Source organism: Cicer arietinum, chromosome 3 (assembly GCF_000331145.2).
Source record: "Cicer arietinum cultivar CDC Frontier isolate Library 1 chromosome 3, Cicar.CDCFrontier_v2.0, whole genome shotgun sequence".
NCBI lineage: Eukaryota > Viridiplantae > Streptophyta > Magnoliopsida > Fabales > Fabaceae > Cicer > Cicer arietinum.
The window spans coordinates 71,893,620-71,916,238 of NC_021162.2; the positions used below are offsets into that span (position 1 = coordinate 71,893,620).

The following is a 22,619-nucleotide window of genomic DNA, read 5'->3' on the forward strand; positions in this document are numbered from 1 at the left end:
GGGGGGGATTGTGGGGAAAAGGTAAACAAAATTGGAGAAATCACCTATAGCAGTGAGCATGAAAATAATTATTTTCCAAAGTTCTTCTTAAAGGAAACAAATCTAACATTTTTTTTTTCACAATGACATTTGAGAAACATCGGGATCAAACTTTCACCCATGGAGAAAGAAGAACATGTGATTCTTGATTTTCTAAAATTTGAATACCACATAATAGGAAGAGTAATAAATTATATAAATGAAGGTTATTGAAAGAAGACGAATATATGAAATCACGGAAGAAGTGATTGTGCAAACACGAGAAGATGGTTGAATTGTATTTGATTAATTTTATAACTTTTTCATTATTTGATTAAACATGTTCAGACTTGATGATTTACTTGGAGTATAAGTAATAACAAACTAAGTAGTGCAGGAATAAAGTAACACAAATATTTTATTCTGATTCACCACTAAATTGATTACATCAAATCCCTTCACTCATAAGGATATAATGCACTAATTCAACTATTTGAATTACAAAACACATGACCCTCTAAGTTAGTATTCTCAAACAGTATGTTGAAGGCACGCTAACATCACTATCAACCAAGTTTTCTCCACACAACTTGACAACTCTGTTGAGACAAACTCTCTATTTTAAAGTTTTGATGAAAATAAATAAAAGGTTAATTAAGAATGTTAATTATGATTCTAAATGTTATGTTAATTTAACTTGTGTTATTAAGTGGTTTTAATTAAGAGCAGAATCAAGCAAATACAAGAAAAGACAACAACAAGATCATTCTGCATCATAAACAGTGAATGATCTTCAGCTTCACCGAACTATCTATCACAGCTTGTTGTTCAAAGTTTATCTACATCATTAACAAAGAATCTGCTCTGGAAATCATTCATATCTAACAAGTACATGGCAAGGAACAAGTACAAATAATCAAGACTAAAAAAGGATATTTGATCGCAAAGATCAAAGAGTTTAAACATGGACAAAAGTCACGACGGCTTAAGAACTCCAAAATTCAAATGTCAAGAAAACTTGATCAAACTGGGTATATGACAAGACAAGAACAAAGGAAATACAGAACATTCAAAACGAGAACTCCAGAATGATTATTGAAGCTCAAGAACGTTCAAACTGATAAAACCAAGAACGTTAATCATTCTCCGTTTTCTGCACATCAACAGCAGCCTTGCATCCTCTCTGTTTCAGTCTGCAATTCGCTTCAAATCTTCTCCAACCTCCTCTAGCTACACTCAAGACTCAAGACAGATAATGTACCATCCAAGATCAATGAAGAAATGTCAAAGAAAGGACAAAAGTGATTTCAATGCTAAAACATCAAAAGTCAAAAAAGCTGTTTTCAAAGCAGCATTATTTTTATTCTAAAAATAATGTTTTAGTTAAAAAAGCATGGCCTCTCCAACAGCTATTTCGTACATCTCTAGCCTATAAATAGAAGGCCATTATCTCAGTTCTCAGCAAGAAATTCATGTGCCAAGTAATCAACATTATACAATCACACTTAAGCTTGAAATTCTGCAAAACAGAGGAAACATTACTTTCTGCAATTCGCGAAACAGCCACTGCTGCTCATTCATATATCAGTTGCGAAATTGTCACTAGATACTCTGTAAAGAATCTATTCTCAAACAAGAGTTGAGCAATATCAGATTCTGTCAAATTCAATCATTTGTAAAAACTCAAACTATAAGAGTTTCTTTATAGTTTGTTTAAGATTGCTTCCTATCAAGGTTAGATAGGTGTTGTGATTGCTTTCTGGGTGGAAAGTAATTAAGAAAGAAATAGATCAAGGTTGATTTATTCTAGGTGTTGTAAGATTAAGAAGGTTCTTCATTTTAAACACTTAGTGGAAAATCTCACAGTGTGAGGACTGGACGTAACCCATGTTGGGTGAACCAGGATAAATCTTTGTGTGATATTCTCTTTCCTTTCTCCTTCTTTATTATACTGCATTAATCATTTGAGATAAACTGATTTTTTGCTAATTAAAGAACGTTCTCTGTTTTATAACATAAACCAAGAACGTTCTCCGTTTTCTGTTTCATAACCAAGATCATTCTTGAGTTATTTTCTTAAGTTTTAACAGGAATTTTTAAAAGGCATATTTACAATTCAAACCCCCCTTTCTTGTAAATCGACATTGTTACTTCAAACTCGAGATTGTTGAAGGCACGCTAACATCACTATCGGATATTAATACAAAAAGTTTGAAACTGGAGTAGTTGCTTATAACAAGTTGATTGTAACAATGACATTCACACTCTAGGTAAAACACTTTAGAAAATATTTCTCATTTGAACAAGTGTTTCTCTCTTTGAACTCTAAGACGAATTTGGAATTTTGAGTTTGAGTTCTTCTACTCTTTTATGATGTTTCGATAATCCTCTTCTTCAGCCTTGAGTATCTATTTATAGATAAAGTTAGTGCTTCAATTTAATCATTGTTTAATTCTGAATTGTATATTCATTAATAGCTTGGTCGACAATGATCTTATACAAAAATAATTATGAACAAGAAGTTTTTTAGCCAATTTTTTATTTATGGATCTAATATGAATAGTTCTTCTAAATTGACTTTGTTCATATTGAATTTGTAAATTACTCATATTGATACCGTTCGTATTTTGCAAGATTTAATTTGTAAATTTTTCAACTTGATATGGTTTATATTTTGTTAAGATTGCTTTCACAAATTTTTGAGATAAAACTTCATTCATATTACTTGCTTTGTTCTAAACATAAACATAGTGTTGAACTCGTTATTGAAATTTCACAAGTAGGAGTATTACTAAGTCCAATTTCGTTTTTAAAATCTGACCAATTTGTTAATCACACGTATTCCTTAGATCAAACAAATTAATCTATCTTTTACGTGATAATAAGTTGACTAATAATTAAACTCATCTCATAAACAATTAATATTCACGTCAATTTAATTAACGAATTAAATTAACTAAGAAACTATGTTGTCCAACGTCTTTTAATTTTTAAATATTATTTTGTTTATTTACCAAATTCAAGCGTAAATGCTCAACTGTCGATTTACAAAACTAAGGTACTTATCAATTGTTTTAATTATTTGATTATTTTTAGATATATATTATAAAAAACTTAGAGACATTAAATAGTGACTAATAATATAAAAAATACAATTATTTTAAATAAAAATATAAAAAATAATTTAGTTAGCGTAATTTTTTTTTAACAGAGAAATAAAAAAATAATATTATGCATATGAGATCGTTATATATAGGATTAGAGGAAGTAGTAGTAGAAATTTTGAAGGAAATACGATTAAGCGTTAATTTTGGAATGAATGAATCTCTTTTTGTGCATTGATAATGGAAGCAAGATGAAAAGTAAAACATAACGTCACCGAACCCACAAAAATTAAAACTCCCAATAGCCCGTGTCTGTCCTCACCTCACATCTACACACTCTACGAACAACGTAGAAGCAGAAAAGAAACCCCAAAATTTCTAGATTGAAACTTCTCAAAACCCTAATTTCACAATAAATTCAATTCCTTCAACCAGATCTAAAAAAATCATGGAGAAACAGTTCAAAGTCCCACCGGTATCTTTTCCATCCGCTGGAAACCCCACTATGACCGGTCCAAATCTTCAACAACGTCGTTTACCCACACCTCCGTTCCAGCCTAACTCTGGCATCCCTTTCATGTCATTCGACATAGGTTCCGCCGCCGTATCCACTTCCTCCGGTCCAATTTACTCCGGTCCCGGCATCGGCGGTGGTTCTGCTAACTTTGACGACGAGGAGCCTCTCCTCGACGAGCTCGGTATTCATCCTGACCAAATCTGGAGCAAAATCAGATCGGTTCTTAATCCGTTTCGTGTGAACCACACTGTGCACAAAGACGCTGATCTATCTGGTCCAATTCTTCTCTACATGTCTTTTTGCCTCTTTCAATTACTCGCCGGAAAAATTCAATTCGGTGTGATATTAGGTTGGATCGTTGTTTCTTCGATCTTCTTATACGTTGTTTTCAACATGCTGGCTGGTCGAACCGGAAATTTGGATCTTCATACCTGCACCAGTGTTGTTGGTTATTCTATGTTGCCGGTGGTGATTTTCTCGGCACTGTCGCTTTTTCTTCCGCAGGGAGGTTTCTTTGGACTCGCGATCGCTGCCGTTTTCGTGTTGTGGGCCACTAGAGCTTCGACGGGTCTTGTGGTTTCTCTTACAGATGGTGGCGATGAACATCGCGGGTTGATAGCGTACGCATGTTTCTTGATTTACGCTCTGTTTTCGTTGCTTGTTATATTCTAGGGACGTGTTTACTGATGAGATTCTTTGGATCAAAGTGGTTATGTTTTTGGATTTAGTGAACACTTTATTTTTCATATTCCCTTGTTGCATTTTGAACCTTGTTATTTTGTGTTTCAGTTATATATGATGATGATATAGAAAATGAAGTTATTGCACTTGATTGAATGTTTTAGTTTAAAATGTAATGTCATCCGTAGGTTACATGTGACTTGTTTGTGTCTGGAAGCATATACAGTTACTTAATTTATTGTTCTGTTTGTGAAAATTATGTTGCTTTGGGTTCTGGGTTCTGAGTAGATGCTCTTGCAGGCTATTGTCTGTTTGGTTCAATGAAGGGGGGGAGTAGAGAACTAGAGATTTGCTTAGTTCAAAAGAGGGGAGGGGATGAATTTTAATTAAAATCATGTTTAATTCACGGGCAGGAGAGGGATTTTAAATGATCTATTTGTGTATTTAGTCACCTTCCCTCCCCTCCAAATCCCCCCAAAATTGAGGGTGAGCAAAATGAGGTTTAAGAGAGATTTTCTTCCCCTCCCCTCCATCTATCCCTAACCAAAGAGACCCTTACCCCAAGTCCAATCTACTTAGGGTGTTTGGATGTGTGGTGCCAGAAAACTATATGTCAAATTGGATTGTGTGCTTAACTAAATCATACATAGTTGAACAGTTTTGGTTATTAAGTTTATCTATATCTAAATAAGAATGAATTCTTTGTGACCCTAACTTTCAGCAACGAGGCTTGAGTAAGGGGAATTTCACTCAGAAGATACATTTGAACACTATTTTGCATACTTCAGTTGCCACTCTGGTATGTAATTTTTTCACAAAAGTGATCAGGTATTCATTTTAATGGATCAATTTGTACAAAATACACGAACTCATCCAGACCTTCTACAACTCAAGATTCATGCCCAAACTTCTCGAACAGTAGTTCATCTGCTTTCTTAATCTTTTGATGATGCCGATTGTGGTTTAGGTGATGTCTTTTCTCTTTACTTAGTACCCCAATGCTAAATATTGAAATTTTGGGGCTGATAAGCATGCAGCCTGTTTCTTTTGATATATGTGGAGAACTTTGCTTGGCATTTTGAAGGCTACTATGTCAGAAGAGAATTTCGTTTCATCCATGTTATACACACACGCACATATCCCTTTTCCACTACGTACACCCTTGTGCCCAGTGACATTCATCCAGACCTGCTACAACTCAAGATTCATGCCCAAACTTCTTGTACGGTAGTTCATCTGCTTTCTTAATCTTTTGTGGATGCCAATTGTGGTTTAGGTGATGTCTTTTCTCCTTACTTAGTACCCCAATGCTAACTATGATATACTCGATAAACTAAGATCGACCGGATTGTAAGTTACAGTTTCGTTTTCCACTGCTCTGTTTTGTTTTCTTCTGTTTTGTTCCTCTGTTTCTTTTTTGTTTTTTGTCCTCTCGTTTCTTCTTCTTCTTCTTCTTCTTCTTTTTCTTCCTTTGTTTCTTTTCTTCTGTTTTGTTCCTCTGTTTTGTTTTCCACTGTCTTGAAGATGAAGACTTTGAATGAAGCGATGAACAAGATAATGTTGATGTGGTTGAAATTACAAGTGAAGATGAGGAAGATAGATTGTTTTTTAGTTTGAGTCTTATCCAGTCGAACTTGATTACTTTTAGAACTTAATTTTGATTACTATTCAATCTTGATTTTGATGTTAGATTTTGGTTATATGAAGTATGATTACCCCTTTATTTTTGTGTATTTTATTTTTTCTATTTTTTTAGTATTTTTGTCTACTGGTTGTATTTTATGTTTAGCTGATATACTGTTTTTTGGTCTTTGCAATAGCGGTCATCCCGCTATCTGCGATCCCGCTATCCGCTATCCGAGACTGACAACATAGATTGTAACAAATTTGATAACAAAGAAATCCTTTTCTGTTGGGAACCCATAATTTGTATTGAATATGTATGAACAATTTTACTGTGAAAATAATAAAGGATAGGAGGGAATTTCTCATAACATTTTCCTTATTCTATATTCTATATCATAACATTCTCCTTATTCTATATCATAACATTTTCCAGCTATATAGTTTTTGAAGTATTTTTTATTTAATAATTAGTAACGTGTCTAATTAAGAGCTAGTGATAGAAGACCTACTACTGCCTATATACTCTAGAAATTACGTCTAGCATTTTCTTACATGCTTTATGATTGAGGTTTATTATTATGGAAGAATGATGTTATTGTTGTTAGAAATGGCATTGTAGAATTCATTGAGTTGGGATGAAATGCTGACACATGATGCATTTACAAACAAAAAAATGTTGTTAAATATAAATAGTATCAACGTTTCTGCTTTCCTTGTTTGTTAACTGTCTTAACAGCATAGTTGTAACAGCAAAAAGTTAGCAGGAAATGAAGTCAATGATTTATTATATTATTAATTTAAATAATAGTTATAACCATATTATATGATATATTAAGTAGACAACTAGACATTAACCAGCAGGGTTGTAATTTGTGTTAAAGTAAAAACTAGTAAACCACTAAGATTAGGCTACTGCCTGGTGGCATGTGGTTTGTCATTTGAGTATTTGGTAGGGGGTCATACACTCAAACCATCCTAAATCTCACTATAATATTGGTGTTGAGAAGGTGCGAGTGTTACCTTGCCAGTGCTTTTCTTTATTAAGATAAAAATGTTACCAAGTATGGAAAATATTATTGGATTGGATCTTCTCCTATTCTTGAATAGTAAGATATATTGTCCTGATGGAGAGAGAAAATCATAACTTCTATTGTACAAGAACCTATCATGACTTCTTGTAGGCATTGGTAATTATATTTAACAAAAAAATATCTTCTTTGATAAAACCATACATATCTTGTTATTCAAAAGTAGGAGGAGATCCAAATGTACCAAATCCAATAATGTTGTCGATATGATGCTAATGTGAAAAGTACAACCATATATCTTTATTTGGGTCCGTTCCAATTGTTTTTATGTTGTTCTTTCTTTAGTCTCTTGGGGTTATGAGATAGAAAGGGGAATAGGATTTTTTTCCTTTCAGTGACTTGGACAAAACAAGTTTTATCATAAACTGGAAACAAGGGGATAGTATTGAGAGAGAATAGAAAGGAATCCTGTTTTCTTCGTGACATAAAAAGAAAAAATGGGAAACTCCACTTTTGAGAGAAAAACAAGAATTGAGAGAAAATCTTTGAGCATGGAGATTGAGGGTTTGAGAAAAAAAAGAATGTGAAAAACATGGGTTCTTTGTTGTTCATCTTGAACATTAAATGGGAAAGAATCAAAAGGTTCTCTATTAGTAACAGGATTTGGTTTCATCAACAAAAAACAAAATAACAGGATTTGGATTTTTAATTGATAGTGAAGCTACTCTCTCCCGAGGAAGTTGGTCACATTGACTGTACCGCATAAACATCTGTGTTTATTTCCCTCTCTCAATCTTGCATTCAATTTTAGTGTTTATTCTTGCTGCTGCAATTTGATTTCTGTGATACTGTTATTTCCTGCTGCTACTGTTCTGTTCTGCGTTTCACTATTGTGTTTTCTTGTGTTAAGTTTTTCTGTCAACTGCGCCACTGCTGCTTCGTAATTTTCTGGTTGTGTGTTTCTGCATAATCTGCCATTGCAGCACATATTTTCTGCCTCTGGATTAGTTTCTGGTTTAATGCAATTACTGCATAATTTGATTTCTATTTTGCATGTTTCTTCTGTTGTGGGTTCTGCTGCTGTTTTTGGATTGCATTTGTGCGGAATCAATTCTTAAGATTTCCTAATTGACTGGTTAGAACCAACAGCTAAAAATAAAGAAGGATTTTAAAATAAGGTCAAGGTCTTTAAAGTATAAAAAATAGCATTATAGTTTTTAAACGAAACACACATCTCCATTTTACATCACTTAGTCAATTTAGATTTTTCAGTTGTTGGGTTATCTTTGAAATTGGGATAAATGGATTTGTTGTGGGAATCTGTTATAATATCCTTTGCCGTAAGCCCTTACCCTTGCAAATTTGTTTTTCATCTACAAATCTCAAATATTGCTTATGATCAAGGAATCAAGCTCTGTCATTTGCACCAACAGGTGTTTAATAGAAAAACCTCATATTTTAATATTTTTAAAATCAAAACATGTATAAATTTTTTCTAAATTTAATATTGTCTCAACAATAATAAATCAATTGAAAAATAAATATTACATGACATTAATTATATTAATTTAATGATGTCATATTAAAATTTATTTCTCATATGAAAATTCGTTTTATGACTCCAAATGTGTGGGGTCGGTTCTGCATACTATATGTATGGTTGTATCTTTATAAATAAAAATAAAAATTTAAATTGTGTCATATAATAAAATGACATGAATATCTTTTATATTCGAAAAATGTTTGAGACATTTTTTTTAGTAAATACAAATAAGATAATTGTTTTTTCAAAACTAGAAATATTACTATCATTTAAAGGGATTGATTGATACATTTTTCCCTTAATATTATAATAAGGTTCTTTTATCACTCTTTAGCATTTATCTTTTAAAAATTGAATCAATTAAATATGACAATTTTATTAATATTGATTGTGAGGTGTTTTGAATTGTAAAATCAAATAAAAATTGATTGAGTAAATGTATAATCATTAAAATTTAAATAATATATTTTTATTATATTACTATCATAAATATAAATGTGTTTTCTGTAAAGTTTAATAACATAAACAATAATATTAATATTATAGTAAAAACAAAGTTTAATGATTATGTAGTCCTGAAATATTTGAGAATTTTAAATAAGCTTCTAAACTAAAAAAATTGTTATTAAACCTATAAACCAATATAATGTTTTTAATTAAAGTCTTTTGTTAAACCTCGTTTAGTCAACCACTAGTTAATACCAATGAAAATTATGACATGGCAACGAATGTTACATATTATTGTTCACTTAATAATATCTATGTATATATTAATTTTAATTTTTAAACTCGAAAACTCTCTTCTCCCCAATTAAACTTATAAGGAATCAGAAAAATGTAATGTAACGATGTTGTGTGTGACGTCTTACTTCTAATAACGTGTGCAACTTGGGCTATGGCCATTAGAGTTGTGTGTAGCAAGTACACGAGATCTTAAGTAAAGCAACAAAGCCATTTAAGCGGTAGTATAAACACAAAGAAAAGTATGTGGAGACGCTATGGTTGCCAAAACCGCCACTCTTGATGTCGTGAGTTAACATCATGTCTTTAGGCATTTGCAGATCCAAAGTAACACTCTTTAATTATACAAGAATGAAACTTTTAAAATATATTTCCATGAAATATCCATTATGATATAATGAGGCCACTACAAGATGAGTTACCTCGAAGAATGTACGACCATCAATATTGAGATAGACAACACCAATAAGAGGTTTATCCCCGTGCATGACATTTAAAACGAACACTATAGAGAATACATTATAAACATGTATCTTCTAATACTACCTCTGATTTTATATATATATAACTATTTATAACTTATTTTGATCTCAAATATAATAAAAAAAAATTGCATATTTAAAATGCATTTATTATTTATTTTACTTTTATACTCTTATTCCATGTTTAATAAACATAAATGCAACTTTCTCTAGATAACTAAATACATGGTTTTTTTGGGAATAACAACAGTTAAGTAATTCGCAACCGATGTTTGTCTGAGACTGATTTAACAAAATAGGGAACAGGTTACTCCTCTCTTTTCGGAAAATTGTCTTTTGTACCCCTCAATGAGAGATGTTCAATGGAAATTTAATTCATTTGAAATTTCTTGAAGATGCGACCATGTATTAAATTTATAAATATTTTTTCTTCTCATTTTTTACAATTATAAAATTATTTATTTAATAAAACAAAAATAATTAGAATATTTTAAAAAAACAAAATATTATTAATAAATTATAGAATAAATTATATTAATAATAATAATAAAGTAAATTATATTATTAAAAATTTATATTTTAAAATATTTTTATTACTATTTTTTATTTATATTAACAATATTTTATTATTATTTAATTATTAGATCGGAATAAAAATAGGAGGAATAAAAATAGGATGGAGTTGTTAAAAAAATAAATCGTTATTTTATAAAATATTAGGAGTAAAGATAGAAGAGAGTTGTTAAGAAAATATGTTGTTATTTTATGTGCAAAATATTAGGGACATGTTATTTATTTTGGCACACTTAGTCAACCATTTTGATGTATTTTTTTAATATATTTTAATTTTTTAATAGTATTTTAATAGTAAAATAACTACCGCATATTTCAAAAAATTGAAATTTCGGTAAGATAAACATAACTACCGGATATTATAAATACTTTACTGGAAATTTGTTTGTTGGCGAAATTTTCGTTAACATAAAAAATTTGAAATACGAAATTTTTGGTAGTGAATAGTTGTGTACCGGATTTTAATGGAAAAATTTGAAGTACCGGAAAGTTAGTTGATGAGGTGAAATTTTCAAGTAATTTTTTTTTACCATTTAGTAAATGAAAATTTTAATAATTTTGGGTTTTTAACAATTTGAAGGGGTATAAGATTAATTGTGGGTACAAAAGTCAACTTTCCTTTTTTCGTGGTTGCCTTTTCTATCAAAATAGTCTTTTTTTTTTTGTTATTTTATTAACCTAATTGTAATTCATACTCCGAGAATTGTACTATGCACCCCCCAGTTTTACCTCTCACCCCCAGTCATACAGAAACTTTTGAAGAATATGAAAGTTTTGAAATGCAAAACTTTCGAAATATGTTTAGTTTCGAAAATTTGGTATTCATGGAAAATTTGGTAAACAGTAATAAATTTATTATAATAAATTTATAGTAATAAATTAATAGTAATAAATATTAACACATTTATAGTAATAAATTTGATATCTAATTTCGGAAGTTTTAGTAATTTTTAAAAAACAATTGAAAGTTTTGAAACTTCTGAAACTTTCCAAATGGAATTACCTCGAAGGTTTGAAATTTTCGAAGTATATGTGCTTCGGAAGTTTCAAATTCATCCAAACTTTCGAAGCTTTCTGGAAAAATACACTTCGAAAATTTCATATTCATCCAAAGTTTAGAAAATTTCATTTGGAAAGTTTGGTATTTTTCCAAAGTTTCGAAATTAGTAATTTTTCTACATAATTACATTTCGAAAGCTTCCAATTTCACAAAATTTTCGAAAATTGGGGGTGGAAAACTAGACTGGAAATTTTTCTATAATTTTATACAAATTAAATAAGGGCAAAATGGCCTTAAAAAAAATTGGGGAGTGGAAGGTAAAATGGGAGGGTGCACGGTACAAAACCCTTATACTCCCTTGTTAACGGGTAACTGACTTATGGGCCACACCCATTTAACAAGATTCATTCTCCTTTTTATTATTTTTATTGTTATTCTTTTAACAACCAAACAAAACAAGACATGACACTACTATTATTATTAATTTATTAGTATTATTTCAATTAATTTATATAGAGGCATTATTTAGTTTATTTCTTTATTTATTTTATTTTTTACCAAAATTAACGACATATAGAGTCAAATTAAATAACAACATATGCACTCCAAAAATAATAATTAAAATTAATATAAAATCTAATAATTATCTAATAAAATTAAATGAGGAAAATACATCTCATTAACTATTAGTAATGATGGGAAACATGCAATGAAATTGTGAAGAACCAGCACTATTAGGAATACATTTTTGTTTTGTTTCGTGTCTTAACAAGATTGTTGTTTTCAATTTCTTATTTATGGTTGAAAATATACTTATATATATATATATATATATCTGAAATATCTTAACTATTTTTATATTTAAAAATTTGAATAAATTATTATTATTATTTAGTATTCATTAACAATTTATACCGATCATTAAATAATATTGAAAAAAATGTTATATTTTAATACTTATTCAACTTAATTGAAATATATATTTTTAAAGATTTTTCTAACATAAAAATTTAGTAGTTTTAATACAACTACCAAGATATTCATTTTAAAGATATTTATTAACTATTTACATAAAAAAGTAATATTTTATTTTTAAATAAGTATTGTTTATGGTTAAAACAAAAATATATTATAACAAAAAATATTTATTCAATATAAATATCTTTAATTTTAAAACACTAAGGTAAGAATTGCATTTTTAAATAAATGTTATATTTAAGATCTTTATAATTATTAAATAATAATAATAATAAATATAATTAATATGTCACTAATGACAATTGAGTATGGTGCTGTATATTTGATTAGTAAAAATATAACAAATCTTCATATATATATATATATATATATATATATATAATCCCTTTTTATATTTTACAAGTAGATGAATTAATATTAATCTAAAATATAAATTTTAATTAATAAAATAAAATATATTGTATCGGGTTTCTGGAAGAATATATAGTTAAAAAAATGAGATCAGTTCCTAAATAGATGTATAATTTGGTATGGTAGAGTTGTGTTTTACTTCAACTAATTACTTAACTTTTATGTGAATCTCCATGTACATTTACTTGCACACTTAAATTGTATCTGACATCATTGCACTTTAATAGGACATAAACAATACTCGTTTCTATTGCCTATTGGAGAGTGTATATTACATATCTGACACAAATTCAACTTTTAATAGTTGATATGCAGGTTTCTTTCAAAAGGATATTTTTGTTTCTATTTTGTTTTACAATGTTTCTATTGGATAGGTTTGATTTGTTTATTTCAAAACAAATATATTTGGTGATAGAAACAAAATTGCACTATGTTGAAAGTATTAAATGTATTTTTACATTTACAGACGAATATTTATTATTTGATTTACGAATGTTTATACTAAAAAAAAAAGTTGTGTGAATGAGTATATAATGCATTTTGGAGATATTTTTATTTATGAATTTAATTGATTGTTTGAAAGTAGTAGAATTTTATAAAATAAAAAAATATTTACGTTAAAAAAAATTGAAAATAAATCATTATTAATTGTAACAATGTTGAGAAAAATAAATTATATAGGTCTATATGATAATTGTGGTTGTTATGTTATTGTTGTCGAAATGTATATTTCAATATAATATACAAATGTGACATACTAGGTACATATTTTCTTGTTACAATAATTAATCTAATCAAATGGCATGTATCATGTAGATTAATATGTCTAAAGTATCTATACATCATGTAGATTGATATATGTATATAGAGAATAAGATCTATTTTACCAATTTTTTTAATTATTAAAATTATATTTTTCTTTTTATCATAGGTCCAATTTTTAAGATCAGGATCTCTAAAATCCTTAAAACGTCTATGAAAGAGATAAAAGTAAAATAAAGTTTTGAATATGTGTATGAAAATTTAAGTACATGTATATTACTATTGATTTCAAAATATGACAAAAAAAAAAAATAAGTAAAAAACTACATTATTAGAAATGTAGCAAACCTTAATTCGAAAGATGAGTCAATATTTAATATACGACATTAATTTGGACGTGATTATTTTTAGTGAAATTAAATTATAATTATTTAGTTCAATGATGAAAGAAAAAAATAGAGAGGGATCTGATGATAGACGTGATTTGTTATAATGTGAATTAACTTGTATCGACTTTTTTAGCTTTTTTATAAAAGAATTGTAGTACCTATTTGACTCTATTTAATATCCATTTGCCTATTATAAAAACATAAGAGCTCACAAAATTTTATGCCTAAAAAATGTGGGGTTGTGTATTATCTTACTCTGGGGTAAAAAAAGTTCGGTATCACCATTGTATAAGGTAATTTAGACATCTTATTTTACAATAATTAAGATATATATTTATTTTTGAGAGAAAACAAAAGAATATTTTGATTATAGAAATTAGAAGAAGTACTCAACCTAAATACAAGAAAGTGTAGAAAAGATATAAAGATGTGTGAAATGCAAAATAGGATCAGTTGTTATGATGTAACAAATATTGTTATATTTACACATTTATTAATACTATGTAGAAGTGAAATTAAATCAATTGAATTGTTGAATTATTTTATATTATGCTGATGATTATTTATATAAAATTTCAAACAATATTGACATTTAAATAATTATTAGTAGTAATAATTATCTGCATACATTTAAATAAGATGATATAATGTAATATCAAATCAAATAATACTAAAGAAAAGGAAAGTAATTAAATGGAAGAAATTATGAATGAAAAATGAAGGCAAACCCTACAAGTAGTTAAAGTAAAACGATATTGTCTCTTATTTGTTTATGATATAATGTATACATAAGTGAAGAGTAGTTGAACCATTGATATAGAAACAACACATAACGAAGTAACGGTACAATTATGTGATGGACAAGAAGGTAGAAAAATGATTCCCTTACTGTGACACGTAAGTACTTTGATATATAGCAAGCAAACTAGTAAGTTACTATAGTTTAGTAATTAATCATCACTTTATTTTAATTAATGTCTAGCGTCTTCTTGCAGCGGTTTCTCTCTGAGCATTGAAGTAAACAGCAGCAACAGGAAGACCAAGATCATTCTGTGAAGCGAAATTGCGTGTGTTGAAATGATCCCTTGAAGATGGTGTTGTCATAACTGATTCTCTGCTTTTTTGTTTGAACAGAACAAACACAAACCTGTGTATCCCTATGTTTGGTTTTGGTATTTCATAGCTCACCAACTCTTTACCTACAAATTCATCATTTCATTTTATTTTATTATCTCTCATCAATATATTTATACATTTTTTCAACCATTCAAATACCTACCAAATGTGGCATCTGTTGTTCCTGGAATATCTGTCACAATCCTGCAAATAACCTAAATTTTATCAAACAAGAATAATGCTTTCTAGAGATATATACTTTTTCATAACCATGTTAATATAGCTATATATATGCATGATATATGATTATAAATTAATATACCAGTGCAAGTGTTCTCTAAGATAAGGATCACTAGGGCCAGGAACATCAGGGTCTGTCATCACCTGCAACAAAAAATGGGACACATATTCTATGATATAGGTTTTTGTCAAGAAAAAGAGTATATATGTGGAATTTTCAAACATATATATATATATACCAATGTAAAGAAGGATCTCATGTCACCACCATCAATCTCAACTTTAGGTTTGATATTGATAGTGGAAGGGAAGAACTCATGGCCATTGAAGACTTGCTTCTTGTTGTAACTCACAGTCATTTTCATACTTGTGGTAAATGAATCAAGAACTTCTCCTATAACTCTCCCAACAAGTAGTGGTTCTTGAGACATTCTTGCCATTTTTGAAGAAAAAGAGAAAATAATGAAACTCAAGAGTGAGTACAACTCAAATAATTCTTGTTGATGAGAAAACAAGTTATTGAGAACTCCATATTTATAATGTCTTAAAAAAAGTATCTTTCAAGTTTAAAATATACATGTTGCAATTAACACATAATTTAATTAGATATAGAGAAAAAGAGGAACTCTATGGAGTGTAAAAATAAAATAAAATAAGGTTGAGGTGCTCCCACCACTTTGAGATATTGGTTTGGTTCATTTGAACTACCTAGTTTAGTCACTCACTAAAGTTTATGCTGAAATCATGTTAGTCATGTTACATGACTAATCCAATCCCTTTTCCTCTCTTTATCTCTCTCCCTACATGTACAAAATGGGGAATTATTCTTGCAACTTTTCATTCATTGTAAATTAAAATTTACACTATCAATCATTCATACTTATTATTAACTTATTATTAAGTCACACATATTACAATATATTTTTTAGTATATCAAATTAAATTTATAAAATATCAAATTATTTTTTTAAATTGTTTAATGTCGGTCAAAATACTTCTTGGACTTTTAACTTATATACAATGGCGGATCTAAAAATATTGTTTATTGGAGGTAAAAAAAAAAAAAAAGTATAATACTTTCTATAGAACAAAAATATAGAATAAAGGCTCAAACTTAATTGGTTTTAGAAATTAAAAATATTAATAATCTATAATATTTTCATATAAAAAATGTTTGATCCTCTAAAATTAAGAAAGAACACATGGAATGCGTAAAGATATAAATATAATGAACAAATTTTAAAAAAATATGGTGGAGGCAACAACTATTTTTTTATATAAGAGTAAAATGTTTTAAAGTATATTAAACAAAAAAAAAAAGTCCAGGAACGAATGTATCTGTCCCTTCTCGTAGAAAAAAAATTCTATAAAATAATTGACAAAAGAAACATTTTATTTAATTTTAAATAATTTGATATTTCATAAATAGGAGCTGACAAATTAATTGACTAGAGTCTAAAATTTCATATCCTAAAATAACGGTTAATTTACTCGTTTAAATAATACATAGTTATTTTATTTTATTTTTTTATAAACTAGATATATATCCCTTTGTGCGAGATGGCAGAATTGAATGTTTCGATTATGATGATAACTTCTTCTAATATATATCTTTTCACGTGTATCCGTTAAAGTTCGAATTTCAATCAAACAATTAAGTAATTTAAATATTGTCACACCATATTAATGTTATTATGTATAGTGTAGATTTAATGTTCTTATTCATTATGTTAGTTATATTTCCTCTTTTCACTGTTATAATCACATAAAATAATACGAAATCTTGATTATTATTATAAGTAACAGTTAATTATTTTTGAATTATTTAATGTTATTATTCTTAATATATTATTCATTTAATTAAAGTATTTAATGTTAATAGTTAAATATTTAACATTAAAAAAATTATTTACTAAATTTAATTTATATTTTATATAAAATTTAGAAAATTAAATAGTTATGAGTATATTTTAAAAATGAAATTGTAACTGTGCAAATAAACACCGAATTGATGGAAAAAGAAAATGCTCCATGACGGGTCACTTGGAATCGGTTCTTGATTGGATGAATGAATTTGTGTCGACCAATAAAAGGGAGTTTTCTTCCCAGCTCACAAAAAGCATCATGTGTCTTAAACTCTATGTGGGGTCCATCTTTTGCTAGTTGTCAGTCTCTACCATTTTTTATTTATTTTTATTAAAAACTAAAAGCATATAAAAAAGGCAAATTAAAATTCTAGGAAATGCTAGCTTTTGTTTCTTCAACGTCCACATTAATTTACCATGTTCTTTAGCATATAAGGCAAAATAGTAGCATATTATGGACATGGATAATTTTATTTTTTAATTTTAATTGAATGGCTTGCGTAGAGAACCTTCCTTAATTGCATGCACCCAAAATGCAATTTTCTGTTTAGAGGGTGTTATTCTTCTTTCTTTCCGTAATTGAGTATTTATTTTAATTTATTTTATAAGATTCTTGAGGAACATGGCGCATAATTAAAGGCTATAACATGCCTATTAATATTATGAAGTGTATGAGTGCCCGATTGTCATTTCAGAATAAAACTATTTGTATGAGATTCAAACACAAGTTCCAATATTGGTAACAAAAGAATTATGGTGGAGCACTCCTTTTTACTAGAATGTAGAAACCATTCTGCTCCTCATCATTCCTCCACATAAAATGTTAATATGTTCCTTTTGTATTCTTTTGTTAAGAAAGGGGTTGCGTGTGTGCATGTACATGTGTTTTGTGCATAATCCTTGCAACAAAAGGTGCAAATAAGCTACATTCATCAACATAGTCTGTGACTTAGTTTACCTTAAACTCAAATTAGATCAAATTTAATTTTTTGAATTAATTAAACAAAGTCAAAGGTTTTCTAAAAGTTATTTTAGTTAAAAGGTTCATGTTATTGAGTTTAAATAGACGATATATAAAATTAATATTTTAAAATATTATATTAAATATTAAATAGAATATGATTTTATTGAGATATTAACTCAATAATTTAACTAAAGATATATTAAAGTATTTATTTTTTTTAAAGTTAAATAGATTAAATAAGTCATTAATAGGTTAAGAGACTTTTCAAATGAACATATTCAAGCTTAATAGAATTGAATTTTATATTCCATAACTTGACTTTTACTCTCAGTTTTTGTATAAATTTCCATAAATACCCTTCTAGACAATAAAAAGTTAAAAAAGTATATTAATCCTTTTTTTTTTACATCTCTATTTTTTTTATATAAATTTTTCTCTATTTTTTTTTTGTCAGAAATTTCCAATTTTGAAATTTTCGCTATGTTTTTCAATTTTTACTTATAAAAAATTTCATCTTTTGGTATGTAATATTTTCTTTTACATATTGAAAATTTTGATTTTGGAAATTTCAATATATTAACTTCTAAATCAAATTTTTGAAAAAATAGTCACAAGCTACCCTTGTAGATAATTTTATCAAGGAGAGGCGAAATAGACAAAAATACGAAGTGACTTGTTTTAACCCTTCAATTCAAAATTTCCTTCCTCTGAAAATAAATCCATGCTGCAAAATATAGTTGCACGGATAATTTTAATTGATTTCGAAGAACCCAACCAATTGTGTACTTTTTCTCTTTATGGTTTTAACTCTAAAACAAAAATCAATTTTTGAATCATGTTGAATCAGCCAATACAAAATAAAACCAATTTTATTGAATTATATTTAAATTATATTTATATAAAATATATTTTTAGTCTCTACAATTAATCTTCTATCATGTATCCATGTTTTAATATATCAATTAAACTATATAAAGTTTTTTATGAGGTATCTGTTAAAAGGGTAGAAAAATATAATATACCCACTTTGTTATTAATTATAAATTTATAAATAATTATCTTTAAATATAAGTTATCTTTTAATTTATTAGAAGTAGTTATTACTGTTTTTTGAACATACTCTTTATAAATACTATTAATTTCTTTTGAAAGATGGGAAGTCAAAGTTTAATACATTTATATAAAATTAATGTTTTAGGAACATCAATGAGATTTTTCTAATATGGATCTGGTTCAAAGGTAGACTTTACAATAAAATAATATTATTTTTGTTTACGTTATTAAAAAATTAATTTTTTTTTTGACAAAAATTGAGTCTAAATTAATTTCTATAAAGTAAACCTTGATTCAAATATCTGTAAGGAAAGAGATATTTCTCTTAGACACACCTATACCCATAAAATTTGCTATTAATTTTTTTAATATATTTAAAAATGCAATAGATGCTAATAATTAGGGCAATAAATTATATTGGCAAAACAATCATTAATAATTTTTTTTACAAAAAGTATTATGCATATCAAAGTTTTTTCTTATTTGTTCCAAAGAGATTAGGAGCGTAATTGAATAAAAAATTAAATGTCTTTATAACCATATCAATATACAAAATGTCTCTATAATTTTTTAGTATTTAAGTTGTACATAATATCATTTTGTTTACAAAATAATGATTAAATTCAGCCAAAATCTATATCCTATATATCCCGTAACAAAATATATTTTTTCAACTTCAAAATCAAATTGACAATATATGGTATCCCATATGTTGAAATTAACCATCATTTTTTTTAGTTTATTAAAATGTGAAGATGATGATAATAATGGTGGCAACTACATCCCACTATGAGAGCACAATACCGAATCAGAAAAATTAATAACGCCACAATAAGACGAAAAACAATATGACACACACACAAAATTATAGATAAAAAAAAAAATATATATATATATATATATAAACTATTTATTTAAATAAATACAGAGAACAAATTAATTTGAAGAGGTAATTTCAAATCTAAAAAATATCGTAGAGCACCCTTTGATAAATAAATAAAAATGACTGCACTATGTTTTTGACAGAGGTGCTAGGATTCTCAAATCCCACTTAAGGGACATTATCGCAATACCATGACTAAGTTAACATGCATTAAACAAATATTACTGGCTAAAGCAAAATAACAATACTGTTTAGGATCATAAACAATATTTTTTTTTTTGCAATCTAGTCAAAAAATAAAGAAAAAAGAATCGCAATAACTAAAACTAGAAAAAAGATATATAGTTATATGGACTAAAACATAATTGTATTTTTTTTTTACATTGGAATGATTTATAGTTGAATTTGCAGTTATTTTATGTGCCATATCTGGAGACAATATGATTCTAAAATTCGTTTATATTAATTAAATCCTTAAGCAATTGCTTGTGGTATATAAGTTGACATTTATTTTCCCAAATTGAACCCCGCATCTTTTAATTATATTCGTTTTTCTCAATATATATATATATAGATAAAATTATTGATCCCAATAATCTGAGAATGAGTAACTTTTTTTTAAGACTTTATCAACTATTTGGCCAACCTTTAAACAATCGTGGTGTCTTTTTTAAGAGAATTAGATAGTTAAGACGACAAAATTAATCTAAGATTCAATTAACGATGTTTTTATATTATACTGTTTTGTTATGTTTAAAAATAAAACAAACTAATAAATACCTATCTACGATACATAACGGCCTATAAAACTGTCAAAAAAACGTCCGTAATTTTTTTAATCAAAAAAGATTTTTTTTATTAAAAATAAATAAATTTTATCGTAAGTAATTCACACAATTGTACTGTTTCGAAATTTGAATTCGAAAAAAGATATTTAACCTAACAATATTGATATTTACTAATTGATCTATGACTTAAGGATTTTAAAGAGATAAATTTATATATATTGATTTGTGGAAAAAATTTACACATACATTTAATGAAATTATATAATCATGTCTCATTTTTAGAATTATATTTAATATGAACCTTTAAAAAATAATCATCGGCTGATCCTTACTAACTTTAATTAGTAAAAAATGAACTTTATATTAATATATATTAATAAAAATAAAATAAAATATTTTATTATAATTTATTAAAAATAGTAAGGTACATATTTGAATGAGAATCATATTATACATACTTAAATTTTTTTTATTAGTTGTTCAAATTTCTCTCCTAATATATTTATTGAGTGTGATTTGACTGGATATGCATGTAAGATGATCCTATTTATATGGAAGAGATAATATATTCTATTTTTATTAAATTAATTTTATTAAGTATAAGTGCATTAACTTAATATTATAAATATATAATGGAAAACACTACGTTAAAAGTAATGCGAGCAATATTAAATAAAGAGTACAATTAAAAATAAAATACATTAAAAATTGATATAATTATTTATTTTAAGATGATTTTTCTAAAACAAATTACTCATTGTAGAAAAAAAAATACTAATTTTAAATAAATTTTTATAATGTTTTTTTAAAATACAAAGATAAAACTATATTAAAAAACTCTATAGCAAACGCATCTAATAAAAACTATTAAGTTATTGGACCACTTTTTATCGCTAATGTGTTTAGTAGAAATGTACAGATCAAATAAAATAATATATATTATATAGTAACATAATATTTATAAAGAGATGAAAAAAAAAAGAGATAAAAGAGATGGTTTAAGGTCAAGACTTCATCGTTGTTAAGTGTTGACGATGACCAAAGTAAAATAAGGTATTCGTCAACTTCCTTTTAACACCTCTCTCCATTTTATCAATTAAAAAATAATAATTTAAAATTTTCTTTTATCTAAAATCACTCATCAATCTTTATTTTTTTCCTTTTCATCTAATTCATTGTTGATATTGAGTAGGGCTCATTAATTCGTTCTTTATCATGTCGGTCATTTACCCCACGTTTTGTTTAGTTTGAGAATAATTTTTAAATCAAAGATTAAACAACTAGAGTTCTATTCTCCACATATATGAAACCTTAATTTAGTATTTCTTTAATTAATAATAATTCATAGTTTACAATTTTTTTCTCTAATATTATAAATATAACGATTTTAAATTTAGAGTGAAATTCATTTAATCATTAAATATATAAGAAAAATAAATTCAACTTTTAATTCTCAAGAAGAATAATCTGAAACAACTTAATCTCTATAATTTTTTAAAAGAGTATGATAATTAAATTGTTCGGATAAAAACTTAGTTGTCCAACAGATATGCGTTAAAAAGTTATGAAATTTTAAATCTAGCGCTTTTTAAATATATGTCTCCTATTTTCTTTTTATCTAATAATAAAAATGAAATATATTCTTTATTGAAAATATAAGGATGATACGTGTTGAAGTAAAAATATGGGTGCAGGCAAAGGGGTCGTAAAGACGACACTTGTCCTATACGTGGCATATTATGCGATCGAACTCGGGAACTTGCCCTCTGAATTTTCTTCTTTCTATTGCGGCCTCTCACAATCCTTTTTTTTTTTTTTTTTTTTTTTTTTTTTTTTTTTTATTTTTTTTTTTTTTGC

General features: G+C 27.2%; 2 protein-coding genes across 2 annotated transcripts; one reads left to right on the forward strand and one right to left on the reverse strand.

Annotated features, from left to right (window-relative positions):
- Window positions 1–3,303: 3,303 nt before the first annotated feature.
- On the forward strand, window positions 3,304–4,466 carry LOC101505755 (uncharacterized). Its single transcript, XM_004494110.4, has one exon. The coding sequence runs from the start codon at window positions 3,571–3,573 to the stop codon at window positions 4,309–4,311; it is 741 nt and encodes a 246-aa protein (XP_004494167.1). The 5' UTR covers window positions 3,304–3,570; the 3' UTR covers window positions 4,312–4,466.
- A 10,126-nt stretch (window positions 4,467–14,592) lies between these two features.
- On the reverse strand, window positions 14,593–15,724 carry TFL1A (putative TERMINAL FLOWER1a). Its single transcript, XM_004494111.3, has 4 exons — window positions 15,449–15,724; window positions 15,292–15,353; window positions 15,133–15,173; window positions 14,593–15,052 (listed from the first exon to the last, which is right to left on the reverse strand). Exons 1-4 carry the CDS (start codon window positions 15,647–15,649, stop codon window positions 14,832–14,834), a joined length of 525 nt encoding a protein of 174 aa, XP_004494168.1. The 5' UTR covers window positions 15,650–15,724; the 3' UTR covers window positions 14,593–14,831.
- Between the last annotated feature and the right edge of the window lie 6,895 nt (window positions 15,725–22,619).